This window comes from Phyllostomus discolor, chromosome 8, assembly GCF_004126475.2.
Source record: "Phyllostomus discolor isolate MPI-MPIP mPhyDis1 chromosome 8, mPhyDis1.pri.v3, whole genome shotgun sequence".
NCBI lineage: Eukaryota > Metazoa > Chordata > Mammalia > Chiroptera > Phyllostomidae > Phyllostomus > Phyllostomus discolor.
In genome coordinates, this window is record NC_040910.2 from 102,748,543 (window position 1) to 102,764,860 (window position 16,318).

General features: G+C 52.2%; 2 protein-coding genes and 1 long non-coding RNA gene across 9 annotated transcripts in view; 2 read left to right on the plus strand and 1 right to left on the minus strand.

Moving 5' to 3' along the window:
- The window catches only part of HOXB3 (homeobox B3), a 55,340-nt gene extending 49,129 nt beyond the window's left edge, over positions 1–6,211 (plus strand). For all 6 annotated transcript variants that reach the window (XM_028522084.2, XM_036033812.1, XM_028522086.2 and 3 more), the window contains 2 exons: positions 2,463–3,061; positions 3,903–6,211. In XM_028522084.2, coding sequence (XP_028377885.1) covers positions 2,614–3,061; positions 3,903–4,729 — 1,275 coding nt within the window. In that variant the 5' untranslated portion in view covers positions 2,463–2,613 and the 3' untranslated portion in view covers positions 4,730–6,211. The remainder of the gene's footprint in view (positions 1–2,462; positions 3,062–3,902) is intronic.
- Positions 3,839–4,746, minus strand: LOC114504319. Its single transcript, XR_003685120.1, has 2 exons — positions 4,661–4,746; positions 3,839–4,039 (listed from the first exon to the last, which is right to left on the minus strand). It is a non-coding gene; the product is annotated as an uncharacterized LOC114504319 (long non-coding RNA).
- Positions 6,212–9,698: 3,487 nt separating the features above from the next.
- Positions 9,699–12,374, plus strand: HOXB2 (homeobox B2). Of its 2 annotated transcripts, none has more exons than XM_036033814.1 (2): positions 9,699–10,557; positions 11,306–12,374. In XM_036033814.1, exons 1-2 carry the CDS (start codon positions 10,176–10,178, stop codon positions 11,971–11,973), a joined length of 1,050 nt encoding a protein of 349 aa, XP_035889707.1. In that variant the 5' UTR covers positions 9,699–10,175; the 3' UTR covers positions 11,974–12,374. The 2 variants fall into 2 exon arrangements, with proteins under 2 accessions (XP_035889707.1, XP_028377630.1); XM_028521829.2 differs by having other exon boundaries at positions 9,700–10,557; positions 11,309–12,374.
- The last annotated feature ends 3,944 nt before the right edge of the window (positions 12,375–16,318 follow it).

Sequence of the window (16,318 nt, forward strand, 5' to 3'; positions counted from 1 at the left end):
CCTGGGGGAAGCCAGGAGCCACCGTCTAGCTCCGGAGAAGCCATATGGAGCCTGGATTTTTCCAACATGGAGGCAAGGGAAATAGTCATGTTTGGCTTGGTAGAGCTGCTCCCCACCCCCACTTCTCCTGGATCCCAAGATTCCGGATCCCCCTCGGGCACCTTTCCCTCTTCTCACTGTCCCGGCAGACAGGCCTCGGCGCCCTCCAGCTCAGCCTGGCAAAGTCCCGGAGCGGAGTTGCTAAAGCGCCTTTTAATTCGGTTACCTCCAGCGCCCAAACTTGCTGCCGCCCGTAGGGCTGGGCCCTCAACCCCGTGCGCTTGGAACCTGCCATCGCTAACCGTTTCGGCATCCTGAACGCATTCTCTTCGCCACCTTGGGGCAGCATAGCTGGTCGCCAGCTACCGCGGCAGCAGCGGCCGAGACAGCCCGGCGGCAGCGGCGGCGGCGGCGGCAGCCAGGGGCTAAGCGCGTCCGCAAACCTTCCGGGCCCTTTCTCGGCGGCGGCTGAGTCTCCATTCTTTTCTATCTCGCCTCTGGCTCCTTCGCTTCCCACACTCTCCTGGCCTTGGTCCTGCGGTGGTTTGCGGGTTTATTGCAGGGGGAGCGACAGAAATTTCGGCCTCGGGCATCTATTCAAATTATTATTTTACCATCATCATCATCATCATCATCACCATCACCATCACTGCTGTAACAATCATTTAGCCTGAATAAAGCCAGGGCCCAGCCAGCCAACCCCCACCAACGTTTTTATTTTATTCTTCTATCTATTAATAACAAACTCAACTGATGCCTATTAATTAATCCCCCCTTCAGCCAGACTGCTCCGAAGCTAATTTTGGTTAAGTCATCAGAGGCTAATGGTAATAATAATAATAAAGGGATTGGGTCAGCCTGGTCAATTGAACTCCAGTTCTCCCTGAAAGGACCTGCTGCTTTGAAGACCCGTGTGTATTTTCCAGAAACAAATTCTTCCCGGAAACCAATCGGAATTGAGGGCCACCTTAGCTTTCTTTTAAGTATAAATCTGTGCCATTAAGAAGGGGATTTATGTGTGGGAGGGATTTCCTTCACCTCCACTCCTTTTATTTTCCTATTTTGAGTCCTATGTTTAGTTTTCTTCGGAGTTGGCCAGCTGGATTGAATGAGATTTAAATATTCTGAACTCACATGTCAGAGGAGAGGGCCAGTCTGGGGGTTTCATGAAAAAGTGATGGTGAGACATTGGTGAAGACAGAGGGGGAGAGGAAAATGAAGCCAGAAGTTTCAGAAGAAATAGACAAAATCCTATGACAGCTTCAACCTTTATTCCTGCCCCCACCCCGCACACTTTGAAAAGACTGCACGAAAAGAATGATTGTATTTCTTTATTTCTTTGCCTTAGAGAACTTCAGTAAAGAGAAATACCCTGTTTCCAATCCCCAAAATAATATTGTTCAGATTGCTTTGTTGACATTCTTTTTTTTCCTAGGGAGGTTTTTTTTTTTTCTCTTTCAGAAAGCCTTTTCCCATCTTTTGGTAGAAAAGTCCAGCAGTTATCTAGTTTCTTTCTTCTTCTTTTGAAGAAATCAAAGGAAACAAACTGTCAGGAAAAGGGTGGGAAAAAAATGGAGGAGAGGGGAGATCTGGGCCAAATGGTCACAGCACCAGCGAGCCCAGTCAGGGCAATCGAAACAACCCTGCTCCGTTTGGGGGCTCTGTGGGGGCCGCTGGCTGACTGGCCCCAGACTTGGCTGAGCAAAGACGCAGACTGGAGGCGGTGGGACCGGCAGCAGGGACTGGGGAAAGGCTCGGTTCCTCTGGCTCTGGAGGTTCAAAGTCTTCAGGAAGTTTCTAGGTCAGGCCGCTGTTGTCTTCGGGAGGTGGGAGGGGAAGGAGAAGGAGATGATCCCCCAGACAGGAAGGCTCTCTGCTCAACTTGCGCTTCTTTCTGTCTCTTTCGGAGATTTGTTTTTTCCTTCAGGCAAGACTCCGCTTCCATGAGAGAGACCTAGATGGACATGGAGGGAGACAGAGGCAGGAGGCCTCTCAGCTCAGAGAAGAGTGTTGATGCTTTTATTAGAGTCTCCCAGTTTCCCCCCTCTTGGGCCGCCCTATCTCAAGAGTTGGGGTAGGGGAGATAGGGAGAGGGAGGAGGAGAGGTCAGCGGCCAGCGTGCAGGCAGGAGAGAAAGCAATAAGACCCTCCCAGTAAGAAGTCATACCTAGCCAGTCCCCAAAGGAGTACAGTCCTTATTTTTTAAGTGGAAATGAAAACTGGCAGGTTTTTACTTTAAAATGAAAGCATTGAAATAAGAAAAATCCATTTCAGGTCAGGAAGTGGCCTCAGCATCTGCTGTGAAGATGTTGGGGTGGGGGAGAAGAAAAATCCCTATTGATGTCAGTTCCCTTTTCAGTTCCTAAGATGGATTCGAGCCCCAGTCCTCTTCTCCCCCTTGTGTCTCTTCTCTCGCCCCGCAGGTCAGCGGCTTGGAACAGACCCCGGGAGGAGGGGGGCAGAAAGGGTAGGGGGGGTCCGGCGCCTCACGTGACCCCCGGGGGTGCCAATGTCTGGTCCTGAGGGTATCAGGCCCTTGCAAGTTGCCACCCACTGCCCGGGTTTCGCCCAGCGATGCAGAAAGCCACCTACTACGACAACACCGCGGCTGCACTCTTCGGAGGCTACTCCTCATACCCTGGCAGTAATGGCTTCGGCTACGACGGTGCCCCCCAACCCCCCTTCCAGGCCGCCACGCACCTGGAGGGCGACTACCAGCGCTCAGCATGCTCGCTGCAGTCCCTGGGCAACGCCGCCCCGCATGCTAAGGGCAAGGAGCTCAACGGCAGCTGCATGAGGCCTGGCCTGGCCCCTGAGCCCCTGTCCGCCCCGCCCGGCTCACCCCCGCCCAGCGCAGCACCTACCAGTACCACTAGCAACAGCAGCAATGGGGGCGGGTCCGGCAAAAGCGGCCCCCCCAAATGTGGTCCTGGCTCCAACTCCACCCTCACCAAACAGATATTCCCCTGGATGAAAGAGTCGAGGCAGACGTCCAAGCTGAAAAACAGCTCCCCCGGCACAGGTACCAGCTTTCTGCCTTCCTCACCGTCCGCTTTTGTCCGGGCGAGGAATGTCACTGTTATTGTAGCACCCAGCTCCTAGGCGCCCAGGCGGCGGCCTGGGAACAATATCAGGTGCCGGGCGGCGGCGGCGCAGTTCCCTCACCTCCCAGCACCTGATGACCCCTGACCCCGCCAACACCCTCTCCCTCCAGCCACCTTCCACTGGACCTCCTGAGAGCTCCCGAAGGCCGGGCGCTGGGCCTCAGGTCTTCCAAGGCAGCAGCCGCTGCTGGTAGACGCAGAGTCGCCAACAATTGATTATTATTAAGTATGATTACTGTGGGTATTAATCACAATCGCTCGGGCTGCCCCGGGTCCCGGCCTCCAGGCACGGCAGCCTCTTTGTGCCATACTCCCGTGTCCTGCCCACGGATGTCCAGATTTCTTCAAGGGTCTTCCTTGACCACCCACCGTGGTCCACAGGACAGGGCAGGAAGTGGGGGAGTGTCTTCCCAGACCTGGACTTGGGGATGGGGAGAAAAAGTGCTCGGGAACATCCAGCCCTAAATAAATGGCCATGTGGCTCTGCCTGCGTGACATGATCAAATTTTCATAAGCTGGGGCAGCGAGAGGAGAACAGGTCTCTTAATAAATGCCACTATTATAGAGTGTCCGCTAATGCGACGGGTGTGTGTGTGGGGGGTGGTTAGCTAGGAGGAGGCGGGGATGGGAAGGGGAGGCGGAGAGGGCTCCGAGTCCAGGCCTGGATTTATTAAGAAACGATGCATTCAATTTCGGCGTGTTCAGTAATTATCTTTTATTTCATTTTCTCCTCTTCCCACCCCTCCCCCTCGGATCCAGCGGAGGGCTGCGGTGGCGGCGGAGGAGGAGGCAGTGGTGGCGGGGGCGGTAGCAGCGGGGGAGGGGACAAGAGCCCCCCGGGGTCTGCGGCGTCCAAGCGGGCGCGGACGGCATACACGAGCGCGCAGCTGGTGGAGCTGGAAAAGGAGTTTCACTTCAATCGCTACCTGTGCCGGCCGCGCCGCGTGGAGATGGCCAACCTGCTGAACCTCAGCGAGCGGCAGATCAAGATATGGTTCCAGAACCGGCGCATGAAGTACAAGAAAGACCAGAAAGCCAAGGGCCTGGCCTCTTCGTCTGGGGGCCCCTCCCCTGCCGGCAGCCCCCCGCAGCCCATGCAGTCCACGGCCGGCTTCATGAACGCCTTACACTCCATGACCCCGAGCTATGAGAGCCCGTCCCCTCCCACCTTCGGCAAAGCCCACCAGAATGCCTACGCGTTGTCCTCCAACTACCAGCCCCCTCTCAAAGGCTGCGGCGCCCCACAGAAGTACCCCCAGACGCCGGCGCCCGATTACGAGCCCCACGTCCTCCAAGCCAACGGGGGCGCCTACGGGACGCCCACTATGCAGGGCAGCCCGGTGTACGTGGGCGGGGGCGGATATGCGGATCCGCTGCCGCCCCCTGCCGGCCCCTCCCTCTATGGCCTCAACCATCTTTCCCACCACCCCTCGGGGAACCTGGACTACAACGGGGCGCCCCCTATGGCCCCCAGCCAGCACCACGGACCCTGCGACCCCCACCCCACCTACACAGACCTCTCCTCTCACCACGCGCCTCCTCCTCAGGGTAGAATCCAAGAAGCGCCCAAGTTAACACACCTGTAATGGGAGAGGGAGGGCGGAGGGGTGAGGTCAAGGGGACAGCCTAGAGGCGCAGCCTGGAGGGCTGCAGGAGGAGGCAGGGAAGTGGTAGCCAGGCTTCCTGGGAAGAACAGGCCTGGAGCGCCTTCCCCTCCTGGCCTGAAAGGTTGCTTTTTAAAATCCTCCAGCTCTTGTTCCATTTGCCTGCCAACCCACTGGAAAGGAGTCCACAGCAGATTGACGATGACCCCATCAACCTTAGGCCTCCAGCAATACCCAGTTGGAATTCCACGCTTGGGAGTGGGGTAGAGGAAGGAGAAAGAAAAACAAGGCAGAGAAGCACACTTTAAAAAAACAGACAAGATGGCTAGGCCATCACCAACCAACCAACTTACCTTCCGTCTCTGTGGGTAATTCCCCCAAATCTTGTTGGGTTTTTTTTCCCCCTTGCAATTCTCCTTTAAAAAGAATTAGGAAACATTTCAAAACCAGGGGCACTAAGCACGCTCCCCTCCCACTTCCCTGAAGCCTCGAATTTCCTCGCATCTATCTGAGATGAATTGGGCACTCCTTTCCAGCCCCATATTTTTCTGCTCCAGGACATGAATACCCATACCCCGCCCCCATCAATGACAGTTTTCAGAGGGCTCAGGGATGGTGAGAGATCTTGAAAGTCAGAGCTGTCTATATTATAAATATATATATATTTTTTCTTTTATGGAAAAGCTGGGAGGTGAGGGCAGGCAAATTGTCAGGACTGCAGGTTTGCCCTTTCTGCTGCCTCCCACTCAGCTCCAGGTCCATCCCGCTCCTTCCACAGAAAGCAATCGGAGACACGAGGTTCTTCTACACTTTTCTTTTCTTCTGTTGCTCTCTTGACTTAACGTGAAAACAGGGTATATTTTAACAAACTGTCTGTCCCAGGCAGGGGCTGCAGCTGGGCCTGTATGCTGTGCGTAGCCCTCTGACAGGACACTTTTGTTGCACTTAGAGTTTACATTTTAATGGATATAAAAACAACTGTGAGAGATGCCTGGGCCTGCAGGAGTCCAGCATCGCTCAAAAAGTGTGTGTTCTAGTGAACATTTTCATATATATTTATTGGTCATAGCCTGTTAAAATATTTTCTTTTTTTTTTGTATTATTTATCCCCTTACATTATGTATTTATATGAGGGAAAAAAAGGAAAAAAAACTGTACTTTTTTTTTTTAGTATTTACTTGTTATAAAGGACGTGTTTCCTGTCATGTAAAACCAGCTATTTTAGTTATTATTGTACTCTAGAAAAGAGCTGTAGGTTTATGTTACACTCGTACTTATGAGCAATTGTAATTAGTTCTAAAAGGCATGAACTCAGCTCCTAATTGTCACTGTATAGTCCTGAATTTGTAGAATTAGAGTTAATTCCCTCTTGGAACTTTCTTTGTTCTTCCGTAGTTACTTTTTTCCTTACTTAAAAGGGTTGTCTGTCAAACAATTCTTGAATAAACTTTCTGTTATCAATTTTATCTTGTCCTGGTGGTCCAATTTAGATAGCAGGGGGGGGGGCAGCTGACTGCCAAATTTCCCCCAAGGGGATAAAGGACATGGAAGGCACTGTCCTGGCCTTTTTGTCCACTGCTCAGGCGCCTGCCTCCCCTTGCCGTGTCTCCTGTTTATATAGCTTTTCTCACAGGGGCCGGGAACACACTGCCAAGTTCTTTAGATACAATTTAAGTTAGAAGTTGTGGGGGGGGGGGGGGGAGGACTCTTGGGTGTTCTCTCTAGGACTTTCTGTTTGGTGGCTTTGACTCTCCGTTTTTCTCATTCATTGACCTTTTGTCTTCCTGCTCCTCTGGCCACAACTTCCTGCCCCCCTCCCCCATCCCCCATAAGCAGCAACAACAACAACAACAACAACCACCACCACCACTACCACCAAAAATGGGCCTGATCACTGCCCCTTCCAGGCAACCTAAACTTCACGGTTCTCTTCCGGAGCTGCAAAACAGTCGTCACGTGACCTGAAACCCACCCACCATTGGGTCTAAAATGAAAACAAAGAAAAATGATTAATCTAAGAAAAAAAAAAATCTGAGGCCTGGACTTCTCAGGTCAAACCTTAAAGCCAAAGTGAAATTAAATCACTAAATAAAACTGGGGGTGGAGGCGCCTTTGATTTCCCTGCCAGGGAAAGGGGGAGAGGAGGAGGCTGAGGGAAGCTGTTGGATCCAAGCGTCAATAAAATGGTCCCCAGGCTAATGTGTGGCTCTGTTTCCACGATCCTTGGGAAAACTTCATTTCTTAGTCGTGGTTCTATAAAAGTTTTATCACATTGGAGCGAGGATAGAGAGGGTCTGTCAAAGATGAAATGTCACCGCTGCGTCGCTGGAGTCGATAAGAGCGAGGAGACGGGGCGGCTGAAATATGGAGCTAATTCGTTGAAAGGGAAGCGATGGCTGCTTGCTGAAGAGTTGCATAATTCTAATTGTAAGCGATGCGCCCGCATTGCTTAATTAGGAGCATATATTTGGTGGAAGTGATGGGGGGGGGGTGTCGTTGAGAATTGTTGCAGGCCCTCAGCCTTAAAGCGAGGGCTGATTTTCATTTTTATGTTGCATCCTGGCAGTCCAAGGTTAGTAATTACAGTCTTTATGCAACAATAAATAACAATAAAAAAGCAACCTGAGTTCTACACCCCACCCTGTAGGATTTTCACTGGACTCGGCTCATCCAAGCAGCAAGCAATTTAGCATTGGGTCAGGCTATAATTTAAAGGCATAAGAGCGTGCAAAGTTTGATTGGGATCAAATAACGCTCAAGGGTTTTTCTCCCCCCCACCCCTTCCTCTTCTCTGAATAACATTTTTTGAATGGTGTGACTAGATGAAGAGCCGTGTTTGGTTCTGGGGGTGCAGTGGATTATTTAGCAGGAGAGAGGTAGGCCAGGAGAGGTGTAGGCCAAGAGAGAGAATTCAGCTCGAGTTTGAAAAACAGAGCTTTGGTTTAAAGCTGGAATGACAAACCAGAAAATTAAGGGCCGACGAGGCTGGGTGTCTCCCACCCTTTATTTTCTGCGGGGTTCCAGCGCTAGCTCAGCAGCCAAAGTCATGGGGAAAATATTGTGCTGTAAGATTCACAGCACAACAGGGGGGGTGGGGAAGCGGTGTCTCTGGGAAGGAGGATCTGCTGGCCCCTTTTAACACCCAAGTTTTCTGCTGTTCTCTAATCTGGCAGTAAAATCTGTCAGCAGGGTTAGGGAGAGCCGTATTTCCTGTAGGGACAGCTTTAGCCGGCTGTTGCGGAGAGAAGCTCTGGACCCTGCAGCCAGCTCGAAAGCTCGTGAAAAAAAAAAACTTCCAGGGCTTCTCAAGTGGGTGGCCAAGGGAGAACCCCTTCTCAGGCCTCACTGAGCAACTTCCAGAAAACCACTACTCGGATTCTCCTGCCCCTCCCCCATCCGCACCTGCAAATGGTAACATTTGATTTCTTTGGAGCTAAATTGGACAGAACGGACCCTGGCCACTGTGTTCAGTTCATAGCAGTTCTCTCTGAGCCCTCCAGCGTCTGCCACCTCCCTGTCCCTACAGCCCTCGCCCTTCCATTCAGGCATCTCTGTCCCTTTTCAATACTCACCACCACCCACGCGGATGAATACTCACCACCACCCACGCGGCTGTTACATTGACAGAAAGTTTCTAGTTCCAGCTCCCGGCTGAGTTGCCATTTCTCTGCTAACCAGCCTTCTTCTTTCTGGGCAGCTGAGAGCCCGAGGGGGAGGGGAGGCCAGAGCCGCGGGAGTTCTGCAGACAAACTTTCCACCCAACTCAGCGCCCTTCCCTCTGTCCCCATTTCCCATCTGTTTCCCCGATCTCCCGGAATCACCTTTCTCTTGTGCTAACACCCCCCACCCCCAGGCCTTTTAAAGGGATGTGGAATTTCGGCTGTTCCTTCTGCTTTCCCAAAGAGCCAAATTCTTTGATGCCATCGGAGGGAGCTGTCAGGGGGCTAAGATTGATCGCCTCATCTCTTCTCCGTCCCTCTGACCCACTTATTTAAAAATCTTCCCCCGGATCGACTTTTCATTTTCTGCATTGAGACCTGGTTTCCCACCAATTGCTTGGGGCTCGAAGTCTTGTGCCCCCCCCCCCCAGTAAATTATAGCACTCCCTAAAGTTCACACTATCTCAATTCTTTTAAAAATAAAAAATAAAAAACAAACAAACAAACAAACAAACAAACAAAAAACCTCCCTCAAGGGCCAGACAAGGGATATCATCTCAATAGTCATTATTTCCATCCCCTCCATATTCAGGGAAATCTTTCTTCTTGAGAGTGATTTTTTTTTTTTACTAGCACAATGAGAAAAAAACGGGAAGGGGCATCTCTTTGTCCTAGGGGAGGACCCCCCCCCCCCACACACACACATGGACCTGAGCTTTGAGAGTGCACTAAGTTAAACAAATCGTTGGCCACCTTGGCTCTTGTTCCCGTCCCTGGATTATAGACACAGATACAAGCTTAAGGCAATACATGAGTGAGTGCAATACATTTTAGACCCGAACTGTTGGAGGGTGGGGGTCCTAGAGGAACGCAGAGGCGGTCAGGTGAGGAAGGCAGGTGGACACAGGGGCAGACACAGTGCGGCGAACACCGTGCAGAGAAGGGAACAGAGACCACACAGCTATGGAGGCCGAAGGCCCAAAAGGGCCCCTCACCATCGCCATCGATCTCACTCCTCTGTGTCAGCCTGGGAGTGTCTGTCGATTTTCCAGGATTTATCTGTTGCTTTTGGAGGGTGGGATGGGGACAGTGGTGCTGATGATTGTAAATCTCTTCTCTTCCTTATTGCACCTTAACACTGACTTTTCTGAAAGGGGGGGAGCCTCTTTCTACTACCTTTCCCTGCTACATTAAGAACCTTCTCTTTTTTGGGGGGGGGGATGCTGCTTGCCATGTACAGGAAGCATTAATTTACTCTGTTAAAATATTCAGAAAAGAGGAAAATCTCTCCCTATACTCTCCTGTGTTCCAGGCTCCCGGAACCTCTCCTGGTCTGAAGGACAGGAGGGAAAGTTTCTCTAGTTTTTCCGGAGAAAGGGAGGTACTGGGGAGAGGGAGTGAAGGACTGGGGGGTCTCCTGGTATCCAGGTTGGGGTCCTCTAGAGTTTTTGAATCAATTAAAGCAAATAATGCTCTCTGTTTTCTACCAGGCCCAGACAAGCGATTGGCCAAGGCCGGTCGCGTGACCACGAATTCCCTGCAATTTCGCCGGAGTCCTGGGTTTAATAGAGAGAGTCCCCATACGCTTGTATTTATCAGCAATATACAATTATAAAGGCCCAAAATTAAAAAAAGAGATAGAAGGAGAAATCTCCCCCTCCCAAAATCGCTCCATCACATAAACCTGGGGGGGGCAGGAGGGGGGGTCCCTTCCGATCCTCCCTCCTGACGCCCCCCCCAGCAGGCCCCCTCCCCCACCATTGAAAGCCATGAATTTTGAATTTGAGAGGGAGATTGGGTTTATAAACAGCCAGCCATCGCTCGCCGAGTGTCTGACTTCCTTCCCCGCTGTCTTGGAGACATTTCAAACTTCATCAATCAAGGAGTCGACATTAATTCCTCCTCCTCCTCCTTTCGAGCAAACCTTCCCCAGCCTCCAGCCCGGCGCCTCCACCCTTCAGAGACCCGGGAGCCAAAGGCGAGCCGAAGATGGCCCCGCTCTGCCGCCGCCGCCGCCGCTCCCCGCCGCCCCCCTGGCCCCCGAGTTTCCCTGGATGAAAGAGAAGAAATCCGCCAAGAAACCCAGCCAATCTGCCACATCTCCTCCGGCCGCCTCCTCCATCCCGGCCTCCGGGGTCAGCTCGCCCACAGGTCGGTAAACGGGTTAGGGGCTGGGTGGGTGAGGGGCGGCTAGCAGAGAGGGGGAGAAAGAGCGATGGGGGAGGAAGGAAAGGTGGCGAGCTTCTTGGGGTTCCTTGCCCCGTTGATTCCAGGGACGAGGAAGCAGAATAGATCGCTGGGGTGCAGGCCTTGGCCGCTGCCAGATTTTTCTTTTTAATCCTACGGCAGATTTTGTAAGCTTGTTGGGAAAGAGCCTTTTCTCTGCCAGGAGAAAAGAATTCGATTGACCTTTATGTGTGTGGAGGAATGAACGTGTGTTGTTAGGATTGAATCTGGGCGCCGGAAAAGATTTGGTCCCATTTCCCCCAGCTCTTACCCCAGTGGAGGAATCTGAGAGCTAGGGAGGGAAGGAGGTGAGGAACAGTCCTTCTTTATACACCTTCTTCCCGGGTGGAGTCCGAATTAAGGGGTCCAGTCGGAAGGCTTGGCGGGGGGACTCTGAGGTTCTGGGAGCAAAGGAGAGCCGCTTCCTAACCCCTGCGTCGCCCGTGGGCGGCTCTCTGAATGCTTTGCCCTGACCCGGGCCGGCTGTGGGAGGGAGAGGGATGGGGAGAAAAGGGAAAAGCAGTGAGAGAGGGCCGATTTGGTGGGCGGAAAGGAAGGGGTGCTGTGCCATCGACCTGATACTGTTTTCAGCGGATGGAGTAGTCTTTATTTCAGCTGAACTGAGGCTGGGAGAAGAGGACGGCCCGCTCTGACGCCCAGTCTGCTTTCCCAGCAGATAGCCAGGGGCTGGCGGACGCGGCCGGCGGCGGGGCGCGCAGACTGCGCACGGCTTACACCAACACTCAGCTGCTGGAGCTGGAGAAGGAATTCCACTTTAACAAGTACCTGTGCCGGCCGCGCCGCGTCGAGATCGCGGCCTTGCTGGACCTCACCGAGAGACAGGTCAAAGTCTGGTTCCAGAACCGGCGCATGAAGCACAAGCGGCAGACGCAGCACCGAGAACCGCCCGATGGGGAGCCAGCCTGCCCGGGTGCCCTAGAAGACACCGGCGAGAGTGCTCGGGAACCCGAGGCCAGTCCCTCCACCATGCGGGCGGCACGGGGAGCCTGCTCTCACCCGCCCGAGGTCGTGCCATGCCCCCAGGGCGCCCCGGCTTTGGCCTCTCGCGGGGAGGGCGCAGGAGCGCCGAGCCCCAGCTGCGCCCTGCGCAGGGCCGGCGGGCTGGAGCTAGAACAGTCGCGCGAAGACGCCTTCCCAGAGCGACAGGATTCGCCTTTTCTGCCCGACCTCAATTTCTTCGCGGCCGACTCCTGCCTCCAGCTGTCCGGAGGCCTCTCCCCCAGCCTGCAGGGCTCGCTTGACAGCCCTGTTCCCTTTTCCGAGGAAGAGCTGGACTTGTTCACCAGCACCCTCTGTGCCATCGACCTGCAGTTCCCCTAACCTTCCCCGCCCCCCCGGCATTCCTGCCCCCCCCAACCCTCCCCCCCGGGATCCCTCACCCCCCATGCGGTTTAGAGTTCTTTATGTGTTTTGCTAAAATTCAGGTGTTATTGAATTAGCGTTTAATCCATTTCCTCTCTTCTCTCTCTAAAATTTTGGGCACTGGTACGTCTTTTTGAAATCACACAGAAAAATTCCGTTTGGTAGACTCCTTCCAACGAAATCTCAGGAATAATTAAACTCTAGGGGGGCTTTCTTTAAAAAGAACTAGAGGAACCTATTTTCCTCTTTTTTTTAAGTTTTAGACCGTAGATTATTTATTAAAACTCTTTAATAATAGGAAAAGGGGAGAGTATTTATTGTACATTATTTTCATAGATTAAATAAATGTCTTTATCATATGAATAGTCGTATTCTGTTGGGACGCAGCCCCTTTCCCCGACGCCCCTAGGCCGGCCAGACTCCTCTTCCCGCCCGGGGTTTGTCTGGCCCTGGGCCGGGTAAGCCCGGGTGGTACAAAAATGGTACCATTTGGCCGCCGCTTCTCTCCCCGCAGCTCCGAAAAGACTGGAGGCTTGCTGGAAGCTGGGTCACATCGCCACGGCCTGAGAGGTGGCCTTCGGCCCTGCGTGGGTGTTCCCGGGTCTCTGCTGGGAGCCGGTGCAGGGGGAGTGTGTGCTGTCTGCAGGATGGGGTGCAAGGAGAGGAGGCATGGGACGCAGGCTGCGGAGTCGTGGCGGGGCTGGGCGGCACAGAGGTGCAGCCGAATTGGGAGGGATCCTGGGGTTTCCCTGGCTTCTCGCTACAGTGCCGCAAACGGGGTTGGAGGGACTTTTGCCAGAGCGCAGGAAGCCTGGGCACTCGAGGCCGGGAGGCCCGGAGGCCCGGCCTGGCAAAGCGGGGGAGTGGGGTCGGGACTTTTCTCGGGAAGCACGGCCCGGCGCCCCAGAGGGCGGTGGGCTTCCGAGTGGGCAGCGGTGGAGGCCGGGTGGGAGGCGCGCGCCCCCGCGGCCGGTCCAGGGTCTCTGGCGTCCGGAGCATGTCCGAGGAGCGGCTGGTCGACCAGCCCAGGGAGCCCGGGCTGCACCGGCTCGCGGGGAGGAAGGAGGAGCGAGGAGTGCGGGAGGGAGCCGGGGAAGCGAGGAGGATGCTCAAAATGGCGCTGGGGCGGCGGCGGGGCGGGCGCGGGAGCGCCGGCGGCCGCCATGACAGCTGCTTCGGGGCGCGCGGGGCTCCTCGCGCGGGAGCGTCCGTGCACCCTCCTTCTCCTTTCTGGGTCGTCCAGTCGACAGGGAAAAGAGGGAATCGGGGAGCCTCCTTTTACCTTTTGTTTTATTTCAAACAATGAGCCCAACGGATGCAGAGGGCGCGTGATGGACGGAGAGTCCGCGAGGGAGTGGGAAGGGGAGGGGACGCGGCGGCTCCGCAGGCCCCGGTCCGCCTCGGCGGCCCAGACTTTTGATCCTTCGCTTCTGGGATTTGAAGCCTGGCCAGAGCTTTCTCCAAATGCAGACCTGTCTTTGCCAACAACTTCATTTGCCATCTCAACGCTATCTCCTATCCCCCACCGCATCGGCCGGCGACTTGCAAACCCTGTAAGCGGGAAGCAAGAATCGATCTTCCCCATCTGCCTTCTGGCTTCTTCCAGGGAACGTGGAGATTTAAAGGGCCCTGGAAAGCAATCCATCCTCCTTAGGTTTATTTAATATTTCTCGGGCTCAGAAATAGACACCGCAGGGCTACCTCCCTAGCAGATGCTGCCGGTCTCTGAAATCGGTTTATTTCCTGGGCCTCCCAGGCTTTCCCCTGGACCAGCAGGACCACGACTTGGAGTACCAGGTACCGACCAGCAACAATTGCAAGGAAAAGCCAGGAGCCAACATAGGTCGTGACAGATAGGACTAGACAAGCCCTCGCATATTTTTTTTTTTAAAAAACCGGTTCCTCATTGTAGGAAGTACACACATCTTATTCAGCTGAAACTTAATCCCTTAAACTGTCTTAATATAAAATTTATCTCCTGCATTAAATAATCTTATGTCATGTTAAATTGCACTTATTTCTTTTATAAATAAATTAACATAGAACAATTAGATGTGTTATTATAATATCGTGTATCTTATTAGTTTATTTTTCCTCAGAAAATATATAGGTATGAAATAAATTCAATATATTAAAGTAATAATACACAGCTTATTGGCTTGTGTGTTTATTTTCCTCATAAATAAGTGAATATACAATATATTAAAGCCACACTATACATATCATTGGGCTGTGTGTTTATTTCTCCATAAAATAGGCCCATAGGCAGTGTTAAACATTTTAAAAGTCACAGCACATAGCCATTTCCACACTAACAAAATGAAACAGACATTTCAGCTGGGGCTTTGAGTTCTATGGACAGCCAAACTGGATAATTTGGTCTAATTAAAAATGCTTTTTCAGCTATAACAGGTTGTTACAAAGATCAAGAATACCAGAAGGATCTTGCTAATTGCCCACTTTCCAGCTTTCTTTGGTCAAAAGGAGAGCACCCTTCATCAATGCCAAAAGCACAGGATCTGCTCTGCTGGAGAGAATTCACATCTTGGGATCACAGCTTGGTCTGCAATATTCAGGGGCCTCTGAGGCTCTGGTTCTTTAAGAGCCTTACTGCTCTGTGGCCCAGCAGTATCAGCACTACCTGTGAGCTAGTCAGAAATGCAGCATCCTAGGCCCTACTCCAAACTGAATCAAAATCTCAGTTTAGCAGATGCCCAAGGTAATTTCTTTGCACATTCAAGTTTGAGAAGTACTGCTAGACCCTAGTGCCACCTTGCTCCCTGCCTTCCTCCCATGCTAAAGAATTTTTGACCTACTTGACCCCGCTCTCGATTGCCTTCCAAGCCTCCCCAACCCAAATCAGTGGCCCAAAGGGCAGGGAATCTCAGCTCCCGTCTGAGGCAGCATCAGTCCTGACTCCTACCTTCCAGAGTAAATGGGGAGCCAGGAGGTCCAGCCAAATGCTCCGTCTACCTGTCTAGTTGTAGGTACTTTGTGAATCCCAGGGGTGAGAAACAACCAATCCAAGGGAACTGGAAGTTTCAGCATTTCCCTTGGTTGATTACTAGAGAGGAGCTGGAACTCTTTTTTATAGGCAACACACAAGCCTTTCTCTCTCTCACCTTTCTTATGCTCCCAAAACTCACTGTTTCTGATGCCACCACAGAGGAACAAAGAGGCAATGCACTTCCAGAAGGAAATGACTCCAGCTTTCAATCTTCCCACCCAATTTCAAATTCAAAGGAATCCTTTATTCATAAAGGATTGGGATTCAGGATGCCTGTGTTCCCAATTAGCTCTTTTTCTTTCTCATCTCTGGGGTCAGTCTCTTTAGCCTGAGTTTTTCTGGCTGGTTTTGGAGATGGAAGGAGAAGAGGAGGGGTCCCCAGATAATGCAGCAGACCCCGCAGCCATGGCAGGTTAGAGGGCGGTGCCAAGCGGCCGCACTAACTTATCTCATCCTGACTAGGTCAGGACCAAATGTGAGTGGTCTGTGGCACAGACTGGATATAAATTGACTGTGGTCGGAGTGGGAAGGTTGCAGCGCCATCCCGAAAGCTGCTGGTCAGTCTGCCCTGCTTTTGGTGAGTCACTCTTTTAAAAAGAACGGCTCATTAATATTATAGTGAAAGCAAAGGACCATTAGATTGAGGAATTGTTTGCAATCACGATAACCCTGAGTCATTAAAATAATGCAACTTAGGCCTGGGCAAGTCCCTTTCCCTTTTCAGACCTCAGTTTCTCCATCTGTAAAATAAATGGAGGAACTGAATGCCTCTAATGTCCTGCACGTCGATATGTGCCAACAGTGTATTCATTAGTCTTCCCAAACAATGTATTAAATATTTATTGTGGCTGGTGCTGTGTGCTTTTACACGGAGGTGGTGACAATTGCCTACCTTCCAAGTATCTGGTAGAGCCATTTTAACAAATGATAATATGTTATCTTTACACCAAAATCGTGCCCATAGTTGCTATTTAAATGAGAAGGGAGCGATATCTTTTCAACAAGCATGTAAGTGGAGGCAGTACTGTATGCCAGATGCCAGGTATTCAATAAATATGAATATTAAGAAGTGTCCTAGCCACACTTTCCTCTGGTGTTCACCCTCTGCCATCATCCCCAACATTTGGTGATGTTTACCTTTTGTTTGAAGAAGAGTTGGATGTATACAAAAAGAGGCAGGCACCAAACTTCTTCTTTGGCATGCTGTACTAGACTTTCAAAGACCCCTTTAGTCAGGTTTTATCTGGTTGCTGGACATCAGAGCAAATTCTGGGTCTCCCTACATAGGCCCTGCCG

Bases quoted from the DNA above. Each gene is read 5' to 3' on its own strand.
- HOXB2 (XM_036033814.1), top strand. From the start codon at position 10,176: ATGAATTTTGAATTTGAGAGGGAGATTGGGTTTATAAACAGCCAGCCA. The intron at 10,558-11,305 runs GTCGGTAAACGG...CTGCTTTCCCAG, and splicing joins CGGGGTCAGCTCGCCCACAG to CAGATAGCCAGGGGCTGGCG.